General features: G+C 37.9%; 1 protein-coding gene across 2 annotated transcripts in view; it reads right to left on the reverse strand.

Moving 5' to 3' along the window:
- Positions 1-1367: 1367 nt before the first annotated feature.
- Positions 1368-25431, reverse strand: part of ppm1e (protein phosphatase, Mg2+/Mn2+ dependent, 1E) — an 88834-nt gene continuing 64770 nt past the window's right edge. Inside the window, exons 3-8 of one of the 2 annotated variants that reach the window (XM_079804572.1) lie at positions 17003-17202; positions 14755-14943; positions 14539-14682; positions 12658-12751; positions 9079-9992; positions 1368-2446 (exon numbers count right to left, since the gene is read on the reverse strand). In XM_079804572.1, coding sequence (XP_079660698.1) covers positions 2435-2446; positions 9079-9992; positions 12658-12751; positions 14539-14682; positions 14755-14943; positions 17003-17202 — 1553 coding nt within the window. In that variant the 3' untranslated portion in view covers positions 1368-2434. Of the gene's footprint in view, positions 2447-5362; positions 7271-7675; positions 9993-12657; positions 12752-14538; positions 14683-14754; positions 14944-17002; positions 17203-25431 lie in introns of those variants that run through there. The other variant, XR_013815572.1, reaches the window with a different exon arrangement.

A 25431-nucleotide genomic window follows, 5' to 3' on the forward strand; every position in this document is an offset into this window, starting at 1 on the left:
TGAAGTCCATTTTATGGAGAAAAATCCTGGAATGTTTTCATCAAAAACCTTAATTTCTCTCGACTGAAGAAAGACATGGACATCTCGGATGACATGGGGGTGAGTAAAATATGAGCAAAAGTTTATTTAAAAGTGAACTAATCCTTTAAGTAACGGCACCTCACAAGATAATTAACGCACATGCACCAAGTTTTCACAACTGTAGCAAATTCCGATTAGGTTTACACAACACCGAATTTAACTAAAACATCATTTTAGGGCCTGAAAATGCAAACTTTTGCGGATTTCAAAGTGCACGCTTTTGAAAACGATGGCATTATCGTCTTTGTGTAAACTACAAAAATGTGCATTTAGGAAATGTCGCGTACACGTTTTATGTTTTTACGTAGTGTTACAAAGTCACATCGCCATCTACTGGCCCGGCATGCACATTACAGCGTTTTTACCCGATCTCATGGCAATTCATATGTATTTTACGAGTTGTCCAATTCGTATGAACTAATACCCCTGCCTCTAAACCTGTCACTGGGGTTTAGACAAATCGTACGAGTGATTAGCCACCTCCTAAAATATGTACAAATTGGTTGTGGGATAGCGTTGGATCTATAAAAAAAAAATGTTGTTTTTTCGTCATTATCATAGACTGTAAAAAAATATGGACGTAATGTCTGTGACGTCTCCCATAGGATTCTGAAGAGCAGTTTTGAAGCGTAAAGTAGGGTCGAGCTGGCCGTCGCCATCTTGAACGTGATGGTGAAGGTGATGACTAACAGACAGCAGACAAACAGCAATCCACCTGTCACTCAAAGTGGCTACGCCCTTAATTATGCAGAACTTTAAAGCTTTATATAATGTAAACTAATGAGTTATACAATAATTCACCCCCCCCCCCCCCCCACACACACACACACACACACAGTCGTCATGAAGGGCAAAATTAGCCGTAGAGACCAAAACCACAATTTGTCCCAGACTGTAAACATGTGTTCTTCTGCTGTAAAGTTGGGCATTTGAACATGAGCTCAATGAGATTCTGCTCCTTCTGGAGTCTGTCTCTAGTGGCCAGTCCATGAACTGCAGTTTAAGTCACTTCTGTATCGGCTTCAAGCAACATGCCGCTTGGTCATTATACGAGTGCTTTTTTGTTTGTATGTTGTTTTATGTGAAACTTTCAGCGCTGCCATTTTGACTCCCAGGAAGAAGAGATTATATCTCAATGGGACTATCCTGGTCTCGTTGGGGCTAAATCTCAATCTTGAAGCTATTTAAATCTTCCAGACTTCCAGCTCACCTTCCCTCTATTAATCAGACATGAAAACTGTTATGCAATGAATCCTATCAGAAAAAAACCCCAAAAACTCGATAGTGGTTTCTCATCAACACAGGTTTAATAGAATACAGTGATGACCATCAGTAACATAGGCTTCTTTTATAAGATACGTTTGTTCCCCCTCAAAGTTGTCTGGAAACCCTTCCTCATCTTCGCTTTAGAGAAGACAAGCCCTTTGAGGAGCTCTCTTCACTCATGGCTTGCGTAGGTTCATTATTGCTAGCAGAAAAAGAGCAGTACTGGACGAAAAGCAGTGACAGCAAGTGAGGAGAGGGCTAACCACCATGAAAGACCCTGACGCAGAAACTATCACTAACGGGGGAAATGCTGCGTCTAACAGTCAGTCCATAGGGGCCAAGCTCAAGAGTAAGTGAAGACGAACTGAGATGAACCATCTTTGGTCCTTTGACTCATTGCCACTCGGTGAATAAGCGAGAGCCTGACTGTTTTACTTCTGTATTACTGTTAGACTTCCAAGTAGTTTTCAAGTACGTACTTCAGTGAGAAGGGGGGGTTACTGAAAAGCGTTACAGACTTCTGTATCCATCTGAGTTATCAGTGGTGATTAAAATAGCACATTTAGAAGACGGACATGACATACACATCCCAAATGTTACGCGCACCCACGCACTCAAAACACACATACATGTATACAATATATGTAAGTTACTACACGTCTGATATATAATTGGTGATGACTGTGAGGGTGAAAGGGGAAGGCTATCTTTGAATCTCGGTCCATGTGAGCTGGACTCGTCAATCTCCGGTCATCAATCCCAGATCTCCTCGAGGGAACGTTTTCCAGATGCACGACGCAGCCGGTGATGTGCTCAGAAACGTCCACAAGGGTATAAAACCAACATAATGGGAGTGTGTACAAACGTCTGGGTAAATGTTTCAGTGATCCTCCTCCTTGTTTCGTGTTTCAAGCTCTAAGGAGGGTTCCTCTTACATTCGACATCTGGATGTACATTCTGGACCAGTTGAAATGCACCACGACTGCTCAACTTCCCATTCAAGCCCCTTTAGTGACAGGAGAACGATGTGGGGTGAAATTCATGGATGAGGGGAGCCTGAATGACAACACATGGACGTTTATGTCCATTATCTATCCCTCTGCCAAACAAAAAATAAATAAATGGAAACTGATCAGTGCAATGGCACGGCAGGGATGGCACAATCATTCAGTTAGACGTAAGAGGAAAGGAATAAAGGGTTTGCAGCATTGCTAGTCAGAAACACGTGTGGCTCATGTCAAGCACCAGGCCAGCACCGGCGTCTTGAACAGATCCACCTAATGGCATCACGGCTGCGTAGTTCGTGATATGTGACATCGTAATAAGTTCTGATGGCTTTGGTGAGAATGGAGGTGTATCAACTCAAGCTCTACTAACAAAATATGCGAGATGAAACCAACAAAAAACTATTTCTACAAATTAATGTTTACAGTCATGCATTTACACACAAAAAAAGCAAGTGGAATGGCTGGTTTGAGAATAGAAATGTGACGTTTGTGTTTTTTTAAAAGCAATTTGGTTACTCTTTATTTTAAGGGGTCATTGTTACAGAAAGTACTGCGTAATATTAACTAACTGCATGTACTTACTATAGGGTCAGGGTTTTTTATGTTGTTACTATAACCTGCAATTCTTCTGTAAAGTTTTCTAAATTAGTTTAAAGATTGAATATGTCATTGCACAGACCAGTTGGTAAGCGATTGATCGCACCAGTCTCATACTAACAATGTATTATGGGTTATGTAAGGAATAATTGACGATGGGACGTTGAATTATTAGACAAAAAATGCCCACCTGAGGTGGTAATGCGGACACGGCATGAAGCAAGCATTATTTATCTAATAACTCAATGGCTGGGAGTCAATTATTCAGCTTATACTACGGTTACCACACCTCGAAACATTGTTCAGATGATGTATTTAGTTACGAGGGCCTTAGAGCTTGTAACGGAGGCTTCAGCCAAAGACGAGTCATTTCTCTTGGCGGCCATCTTAGAAACACCTCTCGCGCATGCAAGTGCAGCTCCTATCTCTTTGAAAAACATACAATTCTCCAAAAGTGTGTGCCAAACTTACGATTAAATTTCAATATTTGAAATCACCAATGAAATCTGACAACAACTGTCTCATAAATGTTGTTTCTAAATGCTCGAATCATGACAAAAAAACTGCATTTTTCAGCCTGGACGAAGCTAATGCGCAATCCTAAACGCGCATCTCACAACACTGCCTGTTTCTATCGCAATTGCAGCTACTTGCAATGACTTTACTAATCAACGATTGGCTCTTTCATTTAGAAGGCGGGGCTTATTCGCCATTTATTGGGCGTTGCACTTTCTTCCATTCATAAGTAATGCGCCATAAGTAATTCGCTGTCCGAGAAAGAGAGTATGCTTTCGGTACATAATAAAAAAATATGGAAATAATTTGTCGTTTTTATCCTATCGTTTACTGGTGAGTGTCGCTGTGGGTTTCGGTTCTTTTGCTGTTGGCTGTAAAGACATTAGAAATAACTGAAATCATTTGGCGGAGTGATATGGAACTGTAATGCGGTCAAGACCTGCAGGAACTACTTTAGCCGAGCGTTTCCCTGAAAATTATTGCACGCCTTAGAACGTTCGTCAACCAATCAGATTCAAGCATTCAACAGCCCTGTAGAATAAACTTTTGTACGTTTTGCTTCGTAGTTCTGTCCACTTGCAGACATACACAATTATTTTCTGTGGTAATCAGTAAAGCTTGATCAGCTTAAAGAGACAGTTCACCCAAGAATTTAAAATGTCAATGGTAACCAATCTTCAAAAGTACATTCTTTGGGTGAATTATGCCTTTCATTGTCATGATATCAGTGATAGAGACAGATAATAATTAATATTTGTAAACTGAGTAATGAGTCCCTCAATGTAAATGTTCATCAAATTCTGATAAAAAAAAAGTATGGTAAAGATGGTTAAAAAAAGACCGTCCTAATCTTCAGCATCCAAAGAAACTGGTAGAGTTTAGAATAAACAAAGTGGTAAAGCGGTCAGATGTACTCTATATCCACGTCAGCCAGTGTTGGAGATGATAATAAAGGCACACGTTGTGCTGCTGAATCTCTCCGTGTCCTCAACACCTGAGGGCTCTTCAAACTATGACCATTTCCTTTCAGCTTTATTCTGCTGTCAATCAAACCTTCTGGCCTACACTCACATCTTATACAAGCTTAATCCAGCTCCCCAATATGTGACCCTGAACCACAAAACCAGTCATAAGGGTATTTTTATTTTATTTTATACATAATAAATAAGCTTTCCATTGATGCCGAGATACAACTATTTGAAAATATGGAATCTGAGGGTGCAAAAAAATCAACATTTTGAGAAAATCGCCTTTAAAGTTGTCAAAATGAAGTCCTTAGCAACACATATTACTACTACTAATACATTTATGATATATTAACGGTAGGACATCTTCATGGAACATGATCTTAATATCCTAATGATTTTACGCATAATTGCCACAGATATACCCGTGTGACTTACGACTGTTTTTGTGCTCAGGGTCACATATAAAGAAATTAGATATTTGCCCAAACATATTAGTTTTGAATGGTAACTGAGTCTGACTCATTTTTATCAAGGTGGTGTAGGTGTTTGCAGGTTGTCTAGGGAAGGTAGTGCACCTCCTGATGATCATATTCTTTGGTTTGGAAAATGAATATGTATAGAATATATACTGCTTCTAAATTTGATCCGATATGTTTCACTCCAAGGCGATGATTGGAAAAGGTTCTGTTATTTCTAGTTAGCCTCATCAAACGGTGGTCTGGAGATATGTTGAATGTGCAAATGCTTTGTCGTGGCAGTCGCCCAAAGCCAGCCCGGCACTTTCCACAAATAGAAATTTCCACAAAATGTAAATAATTTTTTGTACTTTCAACACATGGTCAGTGAAAGTGGCGCTTAACCTTTAGAAAACAGTGACTGTCAACTTCAAACGAAATATTATGAGGTTTGCTTTCTTTTCTTTTTTTTGCAACTCTTGTTACTAAAAAAATGAGTAATAAACTTCATGCGTAATTGAAAAAATTAAGTTATGTGAACTTGACAATTCCACATTGTACACCCTAACACATTTAAAATAATGAATAGGTTTGAGTAGAGCCAACTTAAATTAAACAAATTAATTTAGTATTTAGAACTTTATTTTTCTTTTGAGTTCTCAAAACTGACACACTGATCAATTGTTTCATTGTTTTGAGTTTTATGAACTTAATTTAGACGAACTTAAATTTAACCGAAAATGGGCTGGGATTTCTATTTCCCAACATGCTTTGCCATGACACTCAAAATGGACAGTAAATGCCAAAATTAAGTGTTATACTTTTTGTGTGCAAGACTGACATTAAGAGGGAGACTTAGTAGTGTTTAATGTTTTATTTTTTTGTAGGGTTCCCATCATGTGACGAGTGGAGCGTGAGCTTAGTTTGAGAACAGATTTATGTTAAATGTTTTACATTGCAAGTGCTAATGCTAATGCTACCAAAGCATTGTGTAACCAGTGAGCAAGGTGGCATTTATTGAATTAGCTAGTTAAAGCTAGTCAAGTTTCCACTACTAAAAATGTGTAGTTACATGATATTTTTAAATTAAACGTATGATTTAGCTTACTCAAATATTTCAAGTTCAGAGCAATTAAAATGTATGGTTACAAAATAAAAATCAGTTCTGCTTAAACTTTTTAAAAAATGTTTTCGAGTTTTGCCAACTTTTTCACATAACTTAATTTTTTCAATTACGCATGGTTTATTTACTTAATAATTTTAATAATGGGTTTACTCACTTCAACTTCAAGTCAACTGAACATTTTTTAGTAGTAAACATAAACAATAAAACTAAATTGTGCTCTATTTGTGGAAACGGCACGTTCATGGTTTTCACGTCTTAGAAAAAGAATCAGGTAAAACATGGAGCCATAAACAGCACATACATCATGTGTGCTAAAAACATAAACACACAAATGAATATGATGCCATCCGCTTGTCAAAGACTCAACACAGTCAGGACGTAAGTATGCCTGATCCTTAAGCTGCAATTTATAGACCATCGAGTAACCCGTTCGTACAGTATATAAATAAAAGTGATTCTGAAGGTGTAGTGTCTGAACATTAGAATGGCTTTATCTGTATCATGTCTCTCGCCTCAGATATCAGTCTCCTGCGTCTACACTGGGTTTATGTAAAACTTAAATTATGTGTGTGTAAATAGAGGATAGTGTTAGGACAGTGTTAACACTCTTTCCACACACACACACTTCAAACTGGACCAGAGAGTGGGTTTTGAGGATGAGGCTGGCTGAGAATAATGAAGGATTCTGATAGGCTGGCTCATATAAGATGAAAGTGGAAGCGTTAATGCAATGTAGTATCTTGTATGTTTGAGTGTGTGTTTCTGTTCCAGAACCCGGCGAGCGGCATTGCTGAAAACATAGACAGCAGTCCTGGGAAACTCAAAAGTGACTCATTTGGACCCTCTAATAAATTTGGGGAAAAAAAGGTCCATTGTCAATAGTGTTGAGACGTAAGACGCACAGCCACTTTTAAACCAGGCAGATTTCTTTAGGTCAACGAGGCGAATTCGCATTACCAACTTTCGCATGGTGAACTTTTCTGCTGTCGCATGAAACTCCCAATTGGAATTACTTTATTTCACTTGCCAAATTTCATCAAGCAATGGTAGATGTGACCGCAACTACTCTCTGATAAGTAAATACATAGCACAATACATAGTAAAACAGTCTGGTTTTAATTGTATTATACTTGAAATACTCCAAAACTGAAAATTCTGTCATTAATGAGACTCCAAGCCTGTAAGACCTTTGGGCATCTTTCACTTTCAAGGTCCAGAAAGGCAGCAAAGACATCGTTATAATAGTCCATGTGACTCCAGTGGTTCAACATTATTATTATGAAGCATCGAGAATACTTTAGTGCGCAAAAACAAACAAAAATAATGACTTTATTCAACAATTTCTTCTTTTCCATATCAGTCTCCTACACTGTTGACGTAGTAAACTCAGTGCAGAGCTTCCGGGTTCTACACCAGAACGCCGGCTCATTATTGGCCGATGCTGTTCATGTGACGCACAACAACACATGCGTGTGATGTTGATGCAGGAGTTGGCCAATGATGAGCCGGCGTTCTGGCGTATTACTACGTCAACAGCGTAAGACACTGACACAGATGAAAAGTCGTTATTTATATTAGTTTTTTGCGCACTAAAGTATTCTCGTGGCTTCATAATATTAAGATCTGGAGTCACATGGACTATTTTAACGATGTCTTTACTGTGTTAATTAAATTGCTGTCTATGTAGGGGTCAGAAAGCTCTGTTCTGAAGATGAACGAAGGTCTTACAGGTTTAGGTATGATGATGAGGAGGTGAGGAGTTAATGACAGAATAACATTTTTGGATGAACTAACCCTTTAATTTCTCATCTGCCAAGTCTGTCATGTTTGCCAAGGATTTGTCCAAAACGAGGTTTTGCCTTAAAATGCTTCGACTCACACAGACGTCACTTTCAATCTACGCAGATTTCTTTTGCTCACCACAGCTAATTCACACGACCAACTTAAACATGAGCGTAATCTGCGCCCTCGACCGTGCGGATTCCCATTGAAATGACTGGATCTCGCGCGCTAAATTGGGCTAAGCAGTGGTAAATGTGACTGCATCCGTTCAAGCATAAATATATAGCACACGAATATTGGGTAAAATAGTCTCTCGTTTGTCACCATCGCTTAGTATTTGTCTAACATGAGGTATCTTTTCCATCTGAATGGTGCCTTAAAGGTCCTGTTCTTCGTGATCCCATTTTTCAAACTTTAGTTAGTGTGTAATGTTGCTGTTAGAGCATTTATAATACCTGTAAAATTATAAAGCTCAAAGTTCAATGCCAAGCGAGATATTTTATTTAACAGAAGTTCCCTTTCAAAGCCTACAGCGAACGGCTGGTTAGGACTACATCCTGGTATTTCCTGCTTTAATTACGTCAGTAGAGCAGTATGTCGACTAACCTCCGCCCACAAGAACACGCGAAAAAGGGGGCGTGGTCTTGTTGCTCCCGCGTGGAGAATAGGAAGTGTTGCGTTCGTTTGCGTTCGTATAGTTTGTTTGTTGCCATGTCGTCGAGACGCTGTTATTTTCATCCCGGAGTCAAGTCACCTTTGTTCGGCTTTCCCAGGGACGCTGTACTTAGAGATCATTGAGCGCATGCATCCCCGTTATGGTGAGAGGCGCGACCTTTCCGGTAACGTGCGCTCTGCGTGCCCTAAGCTGCTGTCGAATCACAACACGGGAACCGCTGGCACAATCAGAACTCGTTACGTATTTCTGAAGGAGGGACTTCATAGAACAGGGAAATCTTTCAAGCCGTTTTGAGGACAGTGAAAACAGCAGTATTCAGGTAAGTAAATTGTGTGAAAAATACTGTGTTTTTTTACACGCGAAACATGAACACATGTTATATTGCACACTGTAAACACAATCAAAGCTTCAAAAAAACACGAAAAACGGGACCTTTAAGATGCTGCCTATGAAGAGTGCTCACAAGGTTTTGGAACAGAGCGTGAATGTGTGTGTGTGTGTGTGTGTGTGTGCCCACTGCATGAGTATGTTTTATCTTCAGGGGCAGAGGGCGGGCATGATGGGGCAAGGAAGTTGTCGATTAGACCCTTTTGCTGTGGGTTACATGGGGAAAGGCTATCCCAGGCTTCCTCTCTGGGGAGCGGAGAGGATAGGGTACGCTAGGGAAGCAGCTCAGAGGACCATGGCTTTCTCTGGCCCTCCGGATCAGGCTCTGCGATTCCCTCCTCAGCGGCATGACCTCCAGCCGCCTCTTCCTCCGGCCCTCCTGAGGGAAGAGCGCTGCCACCTCCAGCAATTGTCCATCTGAGGTGGTCTGCGTGTAGGAGGGCACTGTGGGTTTAGGCTGGGGCTTTTGCCTGGCCCCAGTGGGGCCGTCCTCTTGGTAGGGACGCCAGGCCGCGCCGGCCCCGCCGTAGGGGGGTATGAGGTCTGGCGTGACGGTTCTCATTGGAGGCAGACCGGATGAAGCTGGGAGCCTGAAGCAGCCAGTCTCTGCACGCATGTCTGGCCCCGTGATGCTCAGGCTTGTTCTGTCCGTAAACGAATCCATGCGGTCTTCGTAGGCCAGGTCAGCAGGCGCTGAGCACTGTTGGAGTGGCCATCCGCCCCGGCTCTTCCCTCCGTTCTCCGCCCCTCCGTCTTGACACACCAGCTCACTCTGCAAAGCCTCCACTTCCTCATTCTCCTCTCCCGCATCCTCCACCGGCTCCTCTTCAAGCGCCTCCTCCGGTTCATCTGACGGTGGGGGCAAACGGGGGTCTCTGAGGAACACCACGATGACCGTGATGTTGTCGCTGGATCCCGCATCTCGGGCCGACGCCACTAGCTTGTGGGCCACCATGGCGGTGTCCCCGTTGTTCTCCTGCAAGTGGTCGCTGACCACTCGCACGGCTTCATCTGGGTTCACGGTGTCATAGAAGCCGTCGCAGGCCAGGATCAAGTAGTCCTCACTTCCATCCAGGTTGAAGGCGGTGCAGTCGGCGTCACCACAGATATAGGGCTTGTGTTCTGAATCACCTGCACACACACATACACAAAAGTAAAGTACCTGAAAGTCATTCAAGGAATAGTTCACTTCAGAATGAACGCTTTTTCTGTGTTTAAAGGACAACTCTGGTTAAAAATGAACCTGGGGTAATTAACACATGGTTATCGAGTAGATCGTTCTCTGGGATGCGTTTTCATGAAAATCGAATGTAAAGAGTTTTATCTCTAAAAACAGATTCGCTTATAACACTGGTATATGGGGCATAGAATAAGTCAAATTAAATCGCTAGTTAATACCACTAACAAGGCTCAAAATAGCCTCACACTAACACAGCAGCATAATGAGGGTCCCTACATGCAAACCAAGCATTGAGAACTTTGTAAGTGTACAAACAGTTTAATAAGAAGATACTTTATAAAGACAGTACATTATGCGTATACAGACAGGAGCCATCTTGGAAAACAGTCTCGACAAGTCGAGCCACGGTTGAATAATCCGCCATCTCTTTAGTGTGTATCCTTTGGAAGCACTAGTCTCTTTTGCGTTCAGTTTTTTTTTTTTTTTTTTCTGTTGCGTTCAGTGCTTTCTTCCGGAAACAACGGACCATATGAGATTCCAAGTCACAGTTCATCACTTCGCACAGCGTACGTGGCTCTTCTTGTCGAGACAAGTTTTCATTGAATCATTGTTTTCATTGAATCATTGAATCTGATTAGAACGTTAGCATCTCGCTCAAAAATGACCAAACTTTGTGCCGTCCCATGAGTGCAGCGGCGCAATGATATTACACAGCACCTGAAAATAGACTTACTTTCGTCAACATAACCAACATGACAACCGGCTTACACAGAGAGCGCTGGGGACTATTTTCAGGCGCTGTGTAATATCATTGCGCCGCTGCACTCATGGTACTCGGTCCTAGTACACGATGTAACTACAGAAGAGTCAAGTTTTAAATAGGAAAAATATCGAAACTCTTTGGTCATTTTTGAGCGAGATGCTAATCAGATTCAATAATCTATGCTAAGCTATGCTAAAAGTGCTACCGCCAGACCCGGAGATCGGCTGAATGGATTCAGAAACGGTCAAACTCAAATGTTTAACTCTAGGGAAAATTAGCCTATTTTCAAAAATAGTGGAGTGTTCCTTTAATGTGTTGATTTTAATGAAACAAAGCATTGTTATATTAATGAGAATTACCATTGTGATTAATGTGAAATCTAAATGAATAAATAAATAAAACTCAAAAATAAAATGTCCAGTGTCCATGAGTGTTCCTTTAAAGGAACTACAACGAATACTAGATTTTAACCCTCATCCTTCCCTCACGGGTCAAAATGACCCGAAGCCCTAAAATTATACTTATTTTATTTATGTTTTTGGTCCAGAAATCTTATTTCATTTCAATTTGATATTTTTTACATTTTTTTGTGCAATTTTTGGGGATTTTATTTTAGATTTTATCAATAAATAATAAATAGATCATTTAACATTCTTTCAAATTAAATTCAAAATAATACAATTTCATGCATAACCCTGTTAATTCAGCTCAGAATATCTCACATGGGGTGTCTTTGCCGACCTCTTGTGGAAGAAAAATAATAATATAAGATGATATTTCATGACCTTTGATGGCCTTATAGCTCTATATGGAGCAGATGAGCTGTTCCGCTGGGTCCTAAAGTCAGTGTCTCTTCAGTATGCATTCAGAGACACATGTAGACATTATATTGGTAAAGTTTGAGCATTTTGTAGGTTTTTCTATGTGTACTGAATCATTCCTAATGGGGTCAAATTGACCCGCGAGGGAAGGATTTGTTACTTTTTAAAATTTCAACCACATAAACCAGTAATTTTCTGTGCATTCGTGGTTCAAGTACGACAAAAGTCCTAAAGTCTTGGACCACTCAGATGAAATGAGTTTTGGGTCAAAATGACCCGAGGGAAGTATGAGAACTAGCTCTAGTCTTTAAAATGATATATTAATGTGATAAATAAAAAGTGAAATATGACATCGGACACGTTCTAGACTTTTGTATGTCCATGTCTAGGCTATGGCAGAATTAGCCTCACATGTCCTATTTATGAATCAAGAGCTTTAAGCGAATTAAATGCTAGACTGACAGGATTATCTGACAGATTAGCCATCAGCGTTTAGGCAGTGAAACGGTTCCTGTGCACGAAGCCGCGGCCGAATCTTCTGCTGGAGGTCAGTCTTTGTTATTACAGTAATGCTCATTAGTCTGAAAGACGTAATCTTACATTAGCTAATGTACATACTGTAAAGGACACTGATGCTGTCTCAGTCATTTATTGAGGTAGTGAAGAGTGGCACATTTTTCAAGTATTGTAGTTTAAGTTTTAACAATAATTCAGATTGTTTTCGGATTAAATGGAGTCTGTGCCAGGGTTTCCTTCACACTGAAATCTGTGGTGTGTAAAGTGTTTTCTGCAGTGGCCTGAACATCCTCTTCTAAAAATATGCACAAAATGACCTTTATCTCACTTTAACTTACAAAAGATCCACTCTAAATAAGTGAGAGCACAAAAGGAAAGTCTTTCAAAAAGGGGTATTACTCTCTGTAAAGCTGCGTAAAGTACTGTATGTATTGTGAAAAGTGCTATTCATGCAGTTTTTCAAGCATTGTACAGAGCTCCAACAGTTATATTGTATATATCTCAAAGGTCACACACCTATGGCTCTTGACACGGACAGGCTGCCGTTGACCCTCCATGTGCCGAACCAGATCACACACCCACCCAGAGCCTCAATCCTCTTTTTCTCATCCTACACACACATAAACAAACACACAATACAGTCATGGGGAGTCATTGACTATAACAGCTAGTATCATTTCCAGGCCTAATTGGCTGAAACGTCAGACTGTGGCTTACACTGTTTCATTATAAAGCTAAAGCTCCAAAGACTCGACCGATCCACTCTTGGGAGTGTGTTATGTAACACAGCTTTGCTGTCATGTGACTTTTGTCGATTGAATGGGATGTGAAGGACATCCCTCTTAAAGAGCTGGACCTCTGGGGTAAAAATTAAGGTCATGCGCAAAGAATATAGGACTGATCTAGGACCTGTTCTTTTGGCAATGCGATACTGGTCCCTTAGTATTTAAATAAATTAAATTGAATTATTACATTTTTTGGCAAATCAATACCAGTATTTAAAAAAAAACAAGTATTTAAAAAATATATATATATATTCTTTTATTAATTTAATTATATTTTTTGGCAATTCGATACTGGTCCCTCAGTATTTAAAAAAATTAAATTAATTTCACTTAATAATTACTTTTTTTTTTTGATACTGGTACCACAGTATTTACATTTTTTTTTTAATTGAATTGAATTGAATTGAATTGAATAAAATTTTTTGCCAATTCGATACTGGTCCCCTAGTATTTAAAAAACATTATTTTTAAATTTAAAAAATGAAAATTAAATTAAATTAAATTAAATTAAATTAAATTAAATTAAATTAAATTAAATTAAATTAAATTAAATTAAATTAAATTAAGTTAAATTAAATTAAATTAAATTAAATTAAATTAAATTAAATTAAATTAAATTAAATTAAATTAAATTAAATTAAATTAAATTAAATTATTAATTTTTTTTGGCAATTCAATACTGTTATTTAAAAATACCAGTATTTAAAAAAAAAAAAATTAAAATGAATTTAATTACATTTTTTGTTTTATTTTATTTTGATACTGGTCCCCCAGTATTTAAAAAATGTATTGAATTGAATTGAATTGAATTGAATTGAATTGAATTGAATTGAATTGAATTGAATTGAATTGAATTGAATTGAATTGAATTGAATTGAGTTGAATTTCATTTAATTTCATTACATTTTTGGGAAATTGATACTGGTCCCCTAGTATTTACAAAAAAAATGTTTTTCATTAAATTAAATTAAATTAAATTAAATTAAATTAAATTAAATTAAATTAAATTAAATTAAATTAAATTAAATTAAATTAAATTAAATTAAATTACATTACATTACATTACATTACATTACATTACATTACATTACATTACATTACATTAAATTAAATTAAATTAAATTAAATTAAATTAAATTAAATTAAATTAAATTAAATTAAATTAAATTAAATTAATGCTATTTATATATCTTCTGTAAGATTTTTATCAGATTTATTTTGGTCTTTAAAAGAAGTCTCTTAAACTCACCATGGCTGAATTTATTTGATCAAAATCACAGGAAATATTTAGTAATATTGTGAAATATTATTACAATTTAAAATAACCTTTGTCCATTTTAATATATTGAGTCTTCGGTGTCACATGATCCTTCAGAAATCATTCTAATTTGCTGATGTGCAAACATTTCTTATTATCAATGTTGAAAACGGTTGATTAATATTTTTTTTAATGATTTGTTTACTGATCAGTAAAATAAATGCTTGCTAAATAAATGTGTTAAGTTCTTACTGCCCAAACTTTTGAACTGTAGTGGTTTATCAGATAAATATGAAATTAAATAAAAAATAATGTACAATACAAAAAAAGCTTAGAGTGTCCAGTGTTTCTCACCTCTCTGTCTGGTTTGTGTGGTTTCATCAGCTCCACCGGCTGACCTCTCCTCACCATCATGACCTGTGAGTCGCCTAGCCAGGCCACGTACAGCGTGCGACCCCTCAGAAAGGTCACGACCCCTGTGGTGCCACAGCGCAGCTTCTGGATGCACACAGATGTTGTCAGAGCTGATAGGAGCATCCTGATGTCTGACTGTGTTTGTAGGGAACTCACCTCACGTGACGCCTTCTGTATGAATCTCTGATCTGTCAGTTTGAAGCAGTGACACAGAGCCTCAACCGCATCCTGACTGAACATTTCCTGTCTGACCAGGTTCACGTGCAGATGATTGGCGGCGTAGATGGCAGCATCCAACCCACCGTGGCCATCGAACACGGCGAAAAACGCCTGCTCTTCCTGATCCTAAACACAAGATGTTTTTGTCAAAACATTTTGCACTGAAATCCATTTTTCTGTTGTTAAGAAAACGGCTTATTGCCACATAAAAGATCCCATAATCCACTCTTAATTGAAATAAATCCCTATAAACGTCTCTCAATGCAAAACAAAACAAAAGCGTGCCAACCTCTGGCATCCAACAGATCAGAAGCTGTTCGCTTTATCAACCGCAGTGAACATGAACATGGCTAAATGAACTATTACACATGAGAAATATATGCAAATCAAATGTCTGTTTCCTCGTGTCGATCGGTTTTAATTATCAGCAGCTTACGAATGATTAAATGGCTTAGTTCCCGTCGCAGGGCTGGTCAAACGGGATAAGCTCTCATTGGTAAAAATAAGGATTTCATTATGAAAAACACTGTGTCATGCTCCAATTTTAATCAACACAGTTTGTATGACACGTGGATGCACTGAACAACTATTCTGAATTGAACTGATGAATTTATTCCCTCTTTGATTATTCAATGAATACAATAATCCACATCTTGCATGCAATCTGCTTGAAAACGAGTTTCCTCAACTACTAGGGGACAAATCATAATCATAAATCAGAAAATAAACACAATCAAATGGGTCTTGCAACTGAAATGAAATGCATAATCATCCCAGATTTTGATCCTGAGTCTCAGTTATTTGATGTATTCGGGACAGGAAATTAGCATTAGAGTCATCAAATCAACCAAATTTCGGAAACTTCCCCAGCTCGTTAATATTTTTCTGTAGAAAGACAAACATAAATAGTGATGAAAGCCAAAATATTAGATGCCATGGATGTATATTTACTGTTTTCTAGAGGAGGGTCAAAATTACAATTTTCACCTGAGATCTGGGGCCAATTTACAGGCGTGTAAAAATGTTTTTAGAAAGATGTTAGCATCATTATTTTATTGTCACACAGAGATTGGTAGATCTATTAGTGAAATCTGTTGACTTTATCAATCTTTGTTGCATTATTTGCCAACGATGACCGTTCAAAAATGGGGGAAAAACACTTTTTTTGTTTTTTTTTGTCTCAAGTTTGCATGCCTGTAACTCAATAAATATTAAAGATTTCTTAATATCCTTTTAGATTATGATTCTTAACTAACTTTTCTTTTGGTATCTCCATTTTAAAGGCCCTCGATGGTTCAGTTCCAGAGATATGGAGATCTTAATGTGGCTCCATGAGTAAAAGTTCAAGTTTATAAGACTTTAAGTTAAACTATGTGAAGAAGCATTTAATAGGCTACTCAATCAAAAGAGTAAACACAACTACAAGCCAAGTTTACTTAGAATACTTAATTATACTTCTAAGTATATCTCAATCAAAAGATTGAGTACAAGTATAATCCAAATATCTTTCTGTCAATATAACTCAAGTATACTTAAGTGCAATTTTAATCAACACAGTTTGTATGACACATGGATGCCCTGAACAACTATTCTGAATTGAACAGATGAATTTATTCCCTCTTTGATTATTCAATGAATACAATAATCCACATCTTGTATGCAATCTGCTTGAAAACGAGTTTCCTCAACTACTAGGGGACAATTCATAATCATAAAATAAATACAATCAAATGGGTCTTGCAACTGAAATTAAATTCCTGTAACTCAAGAAGTATTAAAGATATCTTAATATCCTTTTAGATTCTGAGTCTTAACTAACTTTTCTTTTGGTATCTCCATTTTAAAGGCCTTCGATGGTTCAGTTCCAGAGATATGGAGATCTTAATGTGGCTCCATGAGTAAAAGTTCAAGTTTAAGACTAAGTTAAACTATGTGAAGAAGCATTTAATAGGCTACTCAATCAAAAGAGTAAACACAACTACAAGCCAAGTATACTTAGAATACTTAATTATACTAAGTATATCTCAATGAAAATATTGAGTACAAGTAAAGGCCAAACAGACCTTTCTGTCAGTTAAAGTCAAGTATACAATTTGAAGTATATTTCTGAGAAGTACATACTAAGTAGTTTCTTGGTGCTCATTGTGGGCGTCACAGGTCTCGCAACATTTCCATTGGGTCATACCTGTAGATTGAAGAGCGTGTTGAAGTCCGGAATGACGACGTGTTTGTCCTCCATCTTTCGGCGCATGTTTTTAATAGCGTGGATGGAGGTCTCGTAGTACGGCAAGTGGCGGCGGCGATACGGGAACTCTTTCAGCCACTGACAGCACGTCTCACACAGCTTATTAAAGATCAGCCGTGCCAGCTTTACCGAATCGATCTCTGCCAAGGCAAATAACATGTTACATGTGTTACACATGCTAACACAAACACTCTGATTCATGATGACTGAGCAGCCATTGTTTCATATGTCAACACTGTAAAAACACACATACATGCACCATACGCACACAGACAGAGCTGCTTTTTGCTCACAAGCCAAACAGATTTGAGTGTGATATTGGAAAGGAAGAGTGCACGAGCTGCTGATTAAATGCACAGTGGAAGCGGAATTGAGGACAGTGGGCAAAAGAGGCCATCTGCCAACTGAGAGAGAGAGAGAGAGAGAGAGAGAGAGAGAGAGAGAGAGAGAGAGAGAGAGAGAGAGAGAGAGAGAGAGAGAGAGAGGTGACTGTTTAATGATGATGGGATTGTTCCAGCTCTGCTCTCTATGGACTAAAGCTGACGTTCCTTCGTTCTGTGAAGTTCGATTTCAATATGTGTGAAACACACACTCTCCTGTCTATACACTCTAAAAAATGCTGGGTTAAAAATAACCCAAGTTGGTTTGGAAATGGACTAACCCAGCAATTGGGTTGTTTTAAGCAAACATTTAACCCAACCGCTGGGTTAAAACAACCCAATTGCTGGGTTAGTCCATTTTCAACCCAACTTGGGTTATTTTTAACCCAGCATTTTTTAGAGTGTAAGCTGCTTTTTACGTTCTCATATTTTCAGACAATAATGCAATGCATTTGACGCACTAACCAGTTTGTTTTGTTGTTTTAAATAGGTTGAATATTAAAAAGCGCCTGTAGCCTATAGGGATAGTTCACTCAAAAATGAAAAACCTGGCATCATTTACTCATCCTCATGTTTTTACAAACTTTTTATTACTTCTTATGTCTCCCATAACATTGCATCAAATATTCAGCAGTGTAAATAAGATTCAAAAGTCACAGTTTCAGTCTGCTTATTACATCAAGTTTTTGTATGACTTTTAAAGACTAGCATATGAGAACTACTTTTATGGTGTTTTTAAAAACGTTTTAGTCTTCTGGTCACTATTTGCATTCATTGTATGGAAAAGTGCAGCATGGACATTCTTTAAAACATCTTTTTTATGGTTTTGAAGAAAGAAAGAAAGAAAGAAAGTCAAGGGTGAGTAAATGATGACATTTATAATTGTGTAGGTGCGCAAAGCCTTCAAAAGTATCATTGGCAATCAAATTGGCGTTATTTGTTAAGCTCATTACATTTTGCAATCCAAAATTATGGCAAAGTCCCAGATTTGCCTAAGGAGTGTCTGTTTTTTATGACTCAATTTGTGGCATGTTTTTCAAAGGCAGTGTTTCCTCTTCCCTTTGTGACGGTCAGTCCGCCTCAGTGCTGCTCTTGACAAGATGTATTTTATCATTGTGTGGACGACGCGGCCTTCTAGATTGTTTGATGGTTGTAAAAGTAGACATTACATGCTCTTCCCTCTTCCCTCATCCTTTTAGATGCTCTCTCTCCATCTCTCACTATACGTCTTGTCTCCGTGGGCACAGAGTCTAAATTTAATCTGCCATCTCAGGGCTGGTGAACAGTATGTACTGCCTTTGCCCTGAGCAGACGTCTGTCTGCCGCCCAGTGTCTTGATGTCAGTGGTTTCCACTGAACACTGCTGGAACGGGTCATGTCACGGACCATACCTCCCGTCAGGGGCGGTTCTAGACCCTTTTTAGGGGGGCTTCAGCCCCTTAACTTCTGCCCCAGCCCCCCTAAAAAATGTGTGATTAACCTTTAAAACATGAAACTGGCTGGAGGCTTCGTCCCGTCTTTTAGTCTGCGTGTTCTTCAATCCGCAGCGGCAAGTCAGAAGCAGAGGTGTGTGCGTTCATCTGAGCCTCATTGGTCTGTCATCGCTCGTCAATGTCAAAATATTTGAGAAAACCAATCAAATCAGAGTAGGCGGGCTTTATGTTCACACAGAATCTGCCGAGGCTAAACGCGAATTTTAGTAGCACGACTCGACGTCAAGTGAGAGAAATGTAAGCTAAGACTCTGCTTCTTTAAGTCAGAAATGTTAAACAAAGACGAAAATATTCAGGCAAATTAATAGCCTACACTTTTGTCTAATTTCGTCAATTTGAATTGAAAATAGGCCAATGTGATTCATAGAGTAATTAACAAACAAGAAATATTAACAAAACCGTTTTCTTCAGATTAGGCATAAGATTAATAATGAATGTTTACATATTGTAAATTAATATTATTCCATTTGTAGCCTTCAGTAAATAAATAAAAAAGCTCAGCTTTTCTTTTCTTGCCTGTATTGGGCATAAGATTAGTAATGAATGTGTTTATTTTGTGAATTAATTTAATAAACTTAAAACTTTTAATGAACAGTAAATTAACGTGTCTAAGAAAAGTATTCATAAAACATATAAATATCAGTATGTTAATATGTAAACCATATTTACTTTCTTCTCTGATGAAAATGGAAAAACTATATCAGTTAAAGCTCAGCGTTAGGAGGGGAAGAGACTGGGCAAGATAAAAACAGAGAAAAAAGAGATGTGGAGATAAGAAAGACAAATAATCTACTGCCCAGTGACATGGTTTTCAAGCGTTTGTAATATCATTTTTTGGCCTTCAGAACATCTTAAAATGCACATATGTAGATCAGAGAAATAAACATTTTCTCGGGGGAGCTTTATAAGTATTACTTTATAAGTATTACTAAACAGCCATCCTATGGCATGTTAGTAAGCTACTAGTTAATAGTGCAATTTGGACCCTAAAATACCCTCACTGGGGGCTAAAAAAATAAAAAATAAAAAACCACGGTGAAACCGGTGAGGAAACCCAGACCTGGCTGGAGTGGAGTGACGTACTTTTGAACAGTGCTTAAACTCAAGGCAGATTGCGGTCCATCTGGCCGTATAAATCTAGCGTCCACTCAGCAAAGTGTCTGGGATTAGTGTGCTGTGTGAATGTCTGTGCTAACTCATGACAGCGATAGTTGGATGTGAACCACAGAGAATTATCTCAGCCATTATGACCTGTCGGAATGATTGCATTCATGAGATCAGTGTACATGAACGCCACCGCGATGTTGTAATTACCAGAGGGAAAACTCTGAATTTTCCTCCAGAGTTGGAGCATGTCTATTAAAGAATTATGACGGAAACAAATTGCATGTCGGTCATAATTAAAGATGAGTCACTAGCAGTAAAAACTGAATTTTGGTTGAGCAGCCGGACCTAAAACATAAATAAAAATGACATACTATTTTGTCGAATTACATTAAAAATCAATAACTACATATGGCAGCACGCAAATGTTAAAATACATAAATAAAATTACAAATCATTTTTTAAAAATGTATTTGGACAATTAAGTATAGAATTTTAAGTATTTCATTTATTTATTTATATATACTATATATTATAATGATTATTTTCATGTTATGGTGGATGTTATTATTTTACAGTATTGACTAAATAAATGAAAAAGATAACACTAAAAACTAAAATCAACTGTTTTAAGTGCTACAGGTGAATATAGCCATCACAACATTATAATGTACAGTAAGCAAAAAGTATATTCATTTTGATATTTGCTGTTTTTAGAAATAAGTATTTTAATCTAAATGTACAATAAAATGCAATATCAACCGATACATATAATTAGTGCTATCAATCAAAAAAATTGAATTAATCGCACATTTTTTCTGTAATTAACTGCAATTTTTAATATGTTTATATTGTAATAATGTCATTGTTACTTTCCAAATTAATGTAGAAACAACTTAAAGACAGTATATTTTAAATATTTGTCTTTTTATGAATGAAGGCCAGTATCACTGAGACTGTTGTCTCTATGAAACATTAAGGACAGACATTCAACATTATAGTATCATTGAAAGATATATCAATTTCAACATTTATTAGGCTTTAAAAAATAACAACAAATAATTTAAGTGAACTTAAAACAATCTTAACATAAACCAATTATAATAAATGTCATATTTACCTGTGGCCTTCATTTATCAATATACAGAAATTAAATAGAGTTATCAAACACTTTACCGTCTTAACTGCATAAATTATGAATTATTAAAGATACAATTTTCTCTGTTGCCTTTGTTGTTTGATGAACATTAAAGGGTTAGTTCCCCCAAAAATGTAAATTCTGTCATTAATTCCTCACCCTCATGTCGTTGGACACCCGTCAGACCCGTCAGACCTCCGTTCATCTTCAGACACAAATGAAGATATTTTTGTTAAATCCGATGGCTCTGAAAGGCCTCCATTGGCAGCGATGACATTTCCTCTCTCAAGACCAATAAAAGGCACCAAAAAACGTTGTTACAAAGTCCATCTCACTACAGTGGGCAGAGCCGGATTAACGCGAAGGCAAACTAGGCACGTGCCTAGGGCCCGATTGGCGGGATGGGGCCCAGACAGAGGGACAAAAAAATTTTTTAAATGTACAAATGTCCTATCTACAATTTATTTCAATATTTATTAATTAACTAAAAATAGTGACGATGTTTATCTTAACCATAGACTGTTACATTACGTCACATTAACGCCAGCCCATGACTGTATTTATTATAATCAGGTCAGAGCGGGACAACAAAGCTAGCAGGTGTTTTGAGTAGGCTAACATTCAAGATGCTTTCGGTGCGGCAAAACGTAAAAAGAAAAAAATGAAGAGGAACAAAAGAAGAGACAGCGGGGGGCTTTACAGAAGTTTCTGTCGGGCAGCTGTGAACCTGCTCGAGTCAGCAGAGCCAAAGGCCGAGCCATGCCCGGAGACACGGCCCGAAGACGCGGTGGAAGATGCGGCGGAAAAGAAGTAAAACAACATTTCCGTGTCAAGTTTTATGCTGCGTTCACACCAAACGCGAATAGAGCGTCTGGCGCGAGTGATTTCAATGTTAAAGGTCCCGTTCTTCGTGTTTTTTTGAAGCTTTGATTGTGTTTACAGTGTGCAATATAACATGTGTTCATGTTTCGCGTGTAAAAAAACACAGTATTTTTCACACAATTTACTTATCTGTGTACCGCTGTTTCCACTGTCCTAAAAACGGCTGGTGATTTCCTTGTGCTATGAAGTCCCTCCTTCAGAAACACGTAACGAGTTCTGATTGTGCAAGCGGTTCCTGTGCTGTGATTCGACCACAGCTTAGCGCACGTGAAAGCGGTTCCTCTGTTGTAATTTGACAGCAGTTTAGCGCACGTTGGAAAGGTCACGCCTCTTAACGGAGCGATGTATGCGTTCAATAATCTCTACAGCGTCCCTGGGAAAGCCAAACAAAGGTGATTTGACTCCTGGATGAAAATAACAGCGTCTCGATGACATGGCGATAAACACACTCAACGCAACAGTTCCTTTTCTCCACGCGACCGTCCGCTTCTCCACGTGGGACAGCAACAAGACCGCGCCCCCTTTTTCGCGTTTCTTTGTGGGCGGAGGTTAGTCGACAAACTGCTCTACTGACGTAATTAAAGAAGGAAGTACCAGGATGTAGTCCAAGCCAGCCGTTCGCTGTAGGCTTTGAAAGGGAACTTCTGTTAAATAAAATATCTCGCTTGGCATTGAACTTTGAGCTTTATAATTTTACAGGTATTATTTATGCTCTAACAGCAACATTACACACTAACTAAAGTTTGAACAATGGAATCGTGAAGAAGGGGACCTTTAAGTCAATGGAAAGGCGCGTTTACGCGCGTCTGGAGGTCCCGCGGCACAGAAGGCGCGTTTCGCGCGGAACGCAGCATTAAGTTACAAGAAAATCTAATTCAAAATGATAATAAAAGATAAAAACAAATGTAAAAAAAGAAATAAATCAATAAAAGAATAATGGCATGGCCCTACTTTACATATGATATAATAATCATGTATGGCTCCCATAATTGTACAAAGTCCTTTATTTTACTCTTGGAGATATAAGTCAGCCTTTCCAGTCCAATGCACTCTGAAAGTTCTTTTATCCATTGTTTTATAGAAGGTGCTTCCATGCTCTTCCAGTTCAGCAATGGCTCTTCTGGCATGTAACAATCCAAAGTCCAATAGTCTAGTGTGTTTCTTTGTTTGTGAGAAACCTGTAGGATATATTCCCAGTACACAAAGTTTGGCACAATGTGGTATTTTAAGATTAAACCGTTCTGACAAACATTTTATGACATCCTTCCAGAACTTCTGTATATCAGAACATTCCCATAGACAGTGAATTAGAGTTCCTTTATAATTTTGGCATTTTGTACATATATCAGGAATATTGCTAAACATATGATTGAGTTTTTCAGGTGTTATATAAACCCTTGTCAACCATTTATACTGTAATAATTTAAGCCGCGTGTTTATGATTTGTTTTTGCGCTTTTAAACATGCTTCAGTCCATTCAAATTCCTCTATTTATTCTTGAATGGCTTTCCTCCATGCGTTTAATTTGTCTACAGCAGACTCTTTATAGTTAGACATTATTAAATTATAATATTTTGACAATTGGCCCTTTTCACCTCTTTTTTCAATTATTTCCTTAATTAATGAAAGTTTGGGAATGTACATAATATCTGTAGACCTGGAAGACATAAAACTTTTAAGCTGTGAATATTTTTTTTTTAAATGTTTTGAGGGAATCTGGTGTTTATCACACAATTCTTGAAATGTAAGAAGTATACCATCCATATATACAAGTCTTTAATAGTCTGAATACCTTTAGTTTTCCATAGTTTAAATCCTCCATCCTTATATTTATTATTATTTATTGTTAGACAGTTTCTAAATGGTCTTGATGAATGTGAAGGGGTCATGTTTGCCTTCTTGTTCTTAATTACAACATTTATAAATGTTGTAAGCTATTGCATTTTGCAGAAAATCTTAATTAAATGTGTTGATTAAATGTAAACAGAGCAAATAAGATAAACTTATTTGCTCTGTTTACATAGTTTACTGATACCTATTGGTTATTTACTGGTACTACTGCCTTAACAATGACACTCCCAATGGATGAGGATAATTTAATAGCATTTAATAGAGCCGTGTAATGACGTATAAATAATGAATATCAAAAAATAGTCTGATGGACTGTTTAATATACAACAATTTGTAACCAAAGACTAGGCTATGTAAAATGTGAATTCACTTTTATTAGTAACTTTGGTAAGTTTCAGATTTCAATTCATAAATAACATCGATGGAGGGGGGCCCAAAAAATGCAGCCTGCCTAGTGTAGTCCATTTATTTAATCCGGCTCTGACAGTGGGTCTACAATCATTTATGAAGCGACGAAAATCAAAATAACGACTTTATTCAACAAGTTGTCTTGCGTCTGGTCCTCTGACGTGAACTCATGAAGCACCGCGACGCATGCGTGAGAATATGACACACACTATCTGTTGAGTAAAAGTCCTTTCACACTGGACGCGATTTTGATGGTTTTATTTTTTATCAGCTGTTTGTGTAATGAGTGCTTCCACACTGAACGCGAATGTGCTGCGGCGAAAAAACAACGTTTATTTTTTCCGTTTCTATGCTGATTTTTTTAAACTCTCGCAGCGAACGAAAAGGCTTCAACCAATCACATACAAGGAAACAAAGGTGACAAAATGTTTAGTTGATGTCATTAGCTATTCAATCAACATTAACCTTTGCCAGGTATCGCATTTCTCACGAGATTACAGCTGTAGTTGTGTTTGCCCACTGTAGGCGACAGACAGCGATAACATCACTTTTTGAGTTAAAACTCGTTTATTTTTTTCTAAACCTCGTGTCCGCGACTATGTAAAGTGAATGTGTTTCCGTCAGTACGACTGTGGCACTTAAATGTTTACATTGTGACTCAACTGGAAACAGCTGCTCCGGATCGATTGGTTCCTGAAGTGTGTGTTTGTCTCGTCAGATGCGATGCTACTGTCTCTGGAGGAGCTCTTTAAATTGTTCCACGGACATTGGAAAGTAAAAGCGGAACCGGCCATGATAAAGTTCTAGCTCCTGTACTAGATTAGCATACTCCCCTTCAGACTCTCTGTTCTTTAAGACTGGGTGCACCTTCTTTTCGGTCTTTTAAAGGTGCACTATGTAACTTTTCCATCCACTAGAGGTCGCCTGTTCAAAACAAAGGCGTGGTTTGATGACGCCACGTTTGGGCTAAGAATCTTGGGACATGTGGTCTTCAGCTCAGAATCAGGATAGGATTCAGGCAGAAATCATATTGATGGATGTGATTATTAACGTTACTGTAGTCTGAAGCAGAGCAGGACGAGTGTTGTGGAGCTGAGGAACCGCTGGAGCGAT

This window comes from Gobio gobio (assembly GCF_949357685.1).
Source record: "Gobio gobio genome assembly, chromosome: 22".
In the NCBI taxonomy this organism is placed as follows: Eukaryota; Metazoa; Chordata; class Actinopteri; order Cypriniformes; family Gobionidae; genus Gobio; species Gobio gobio.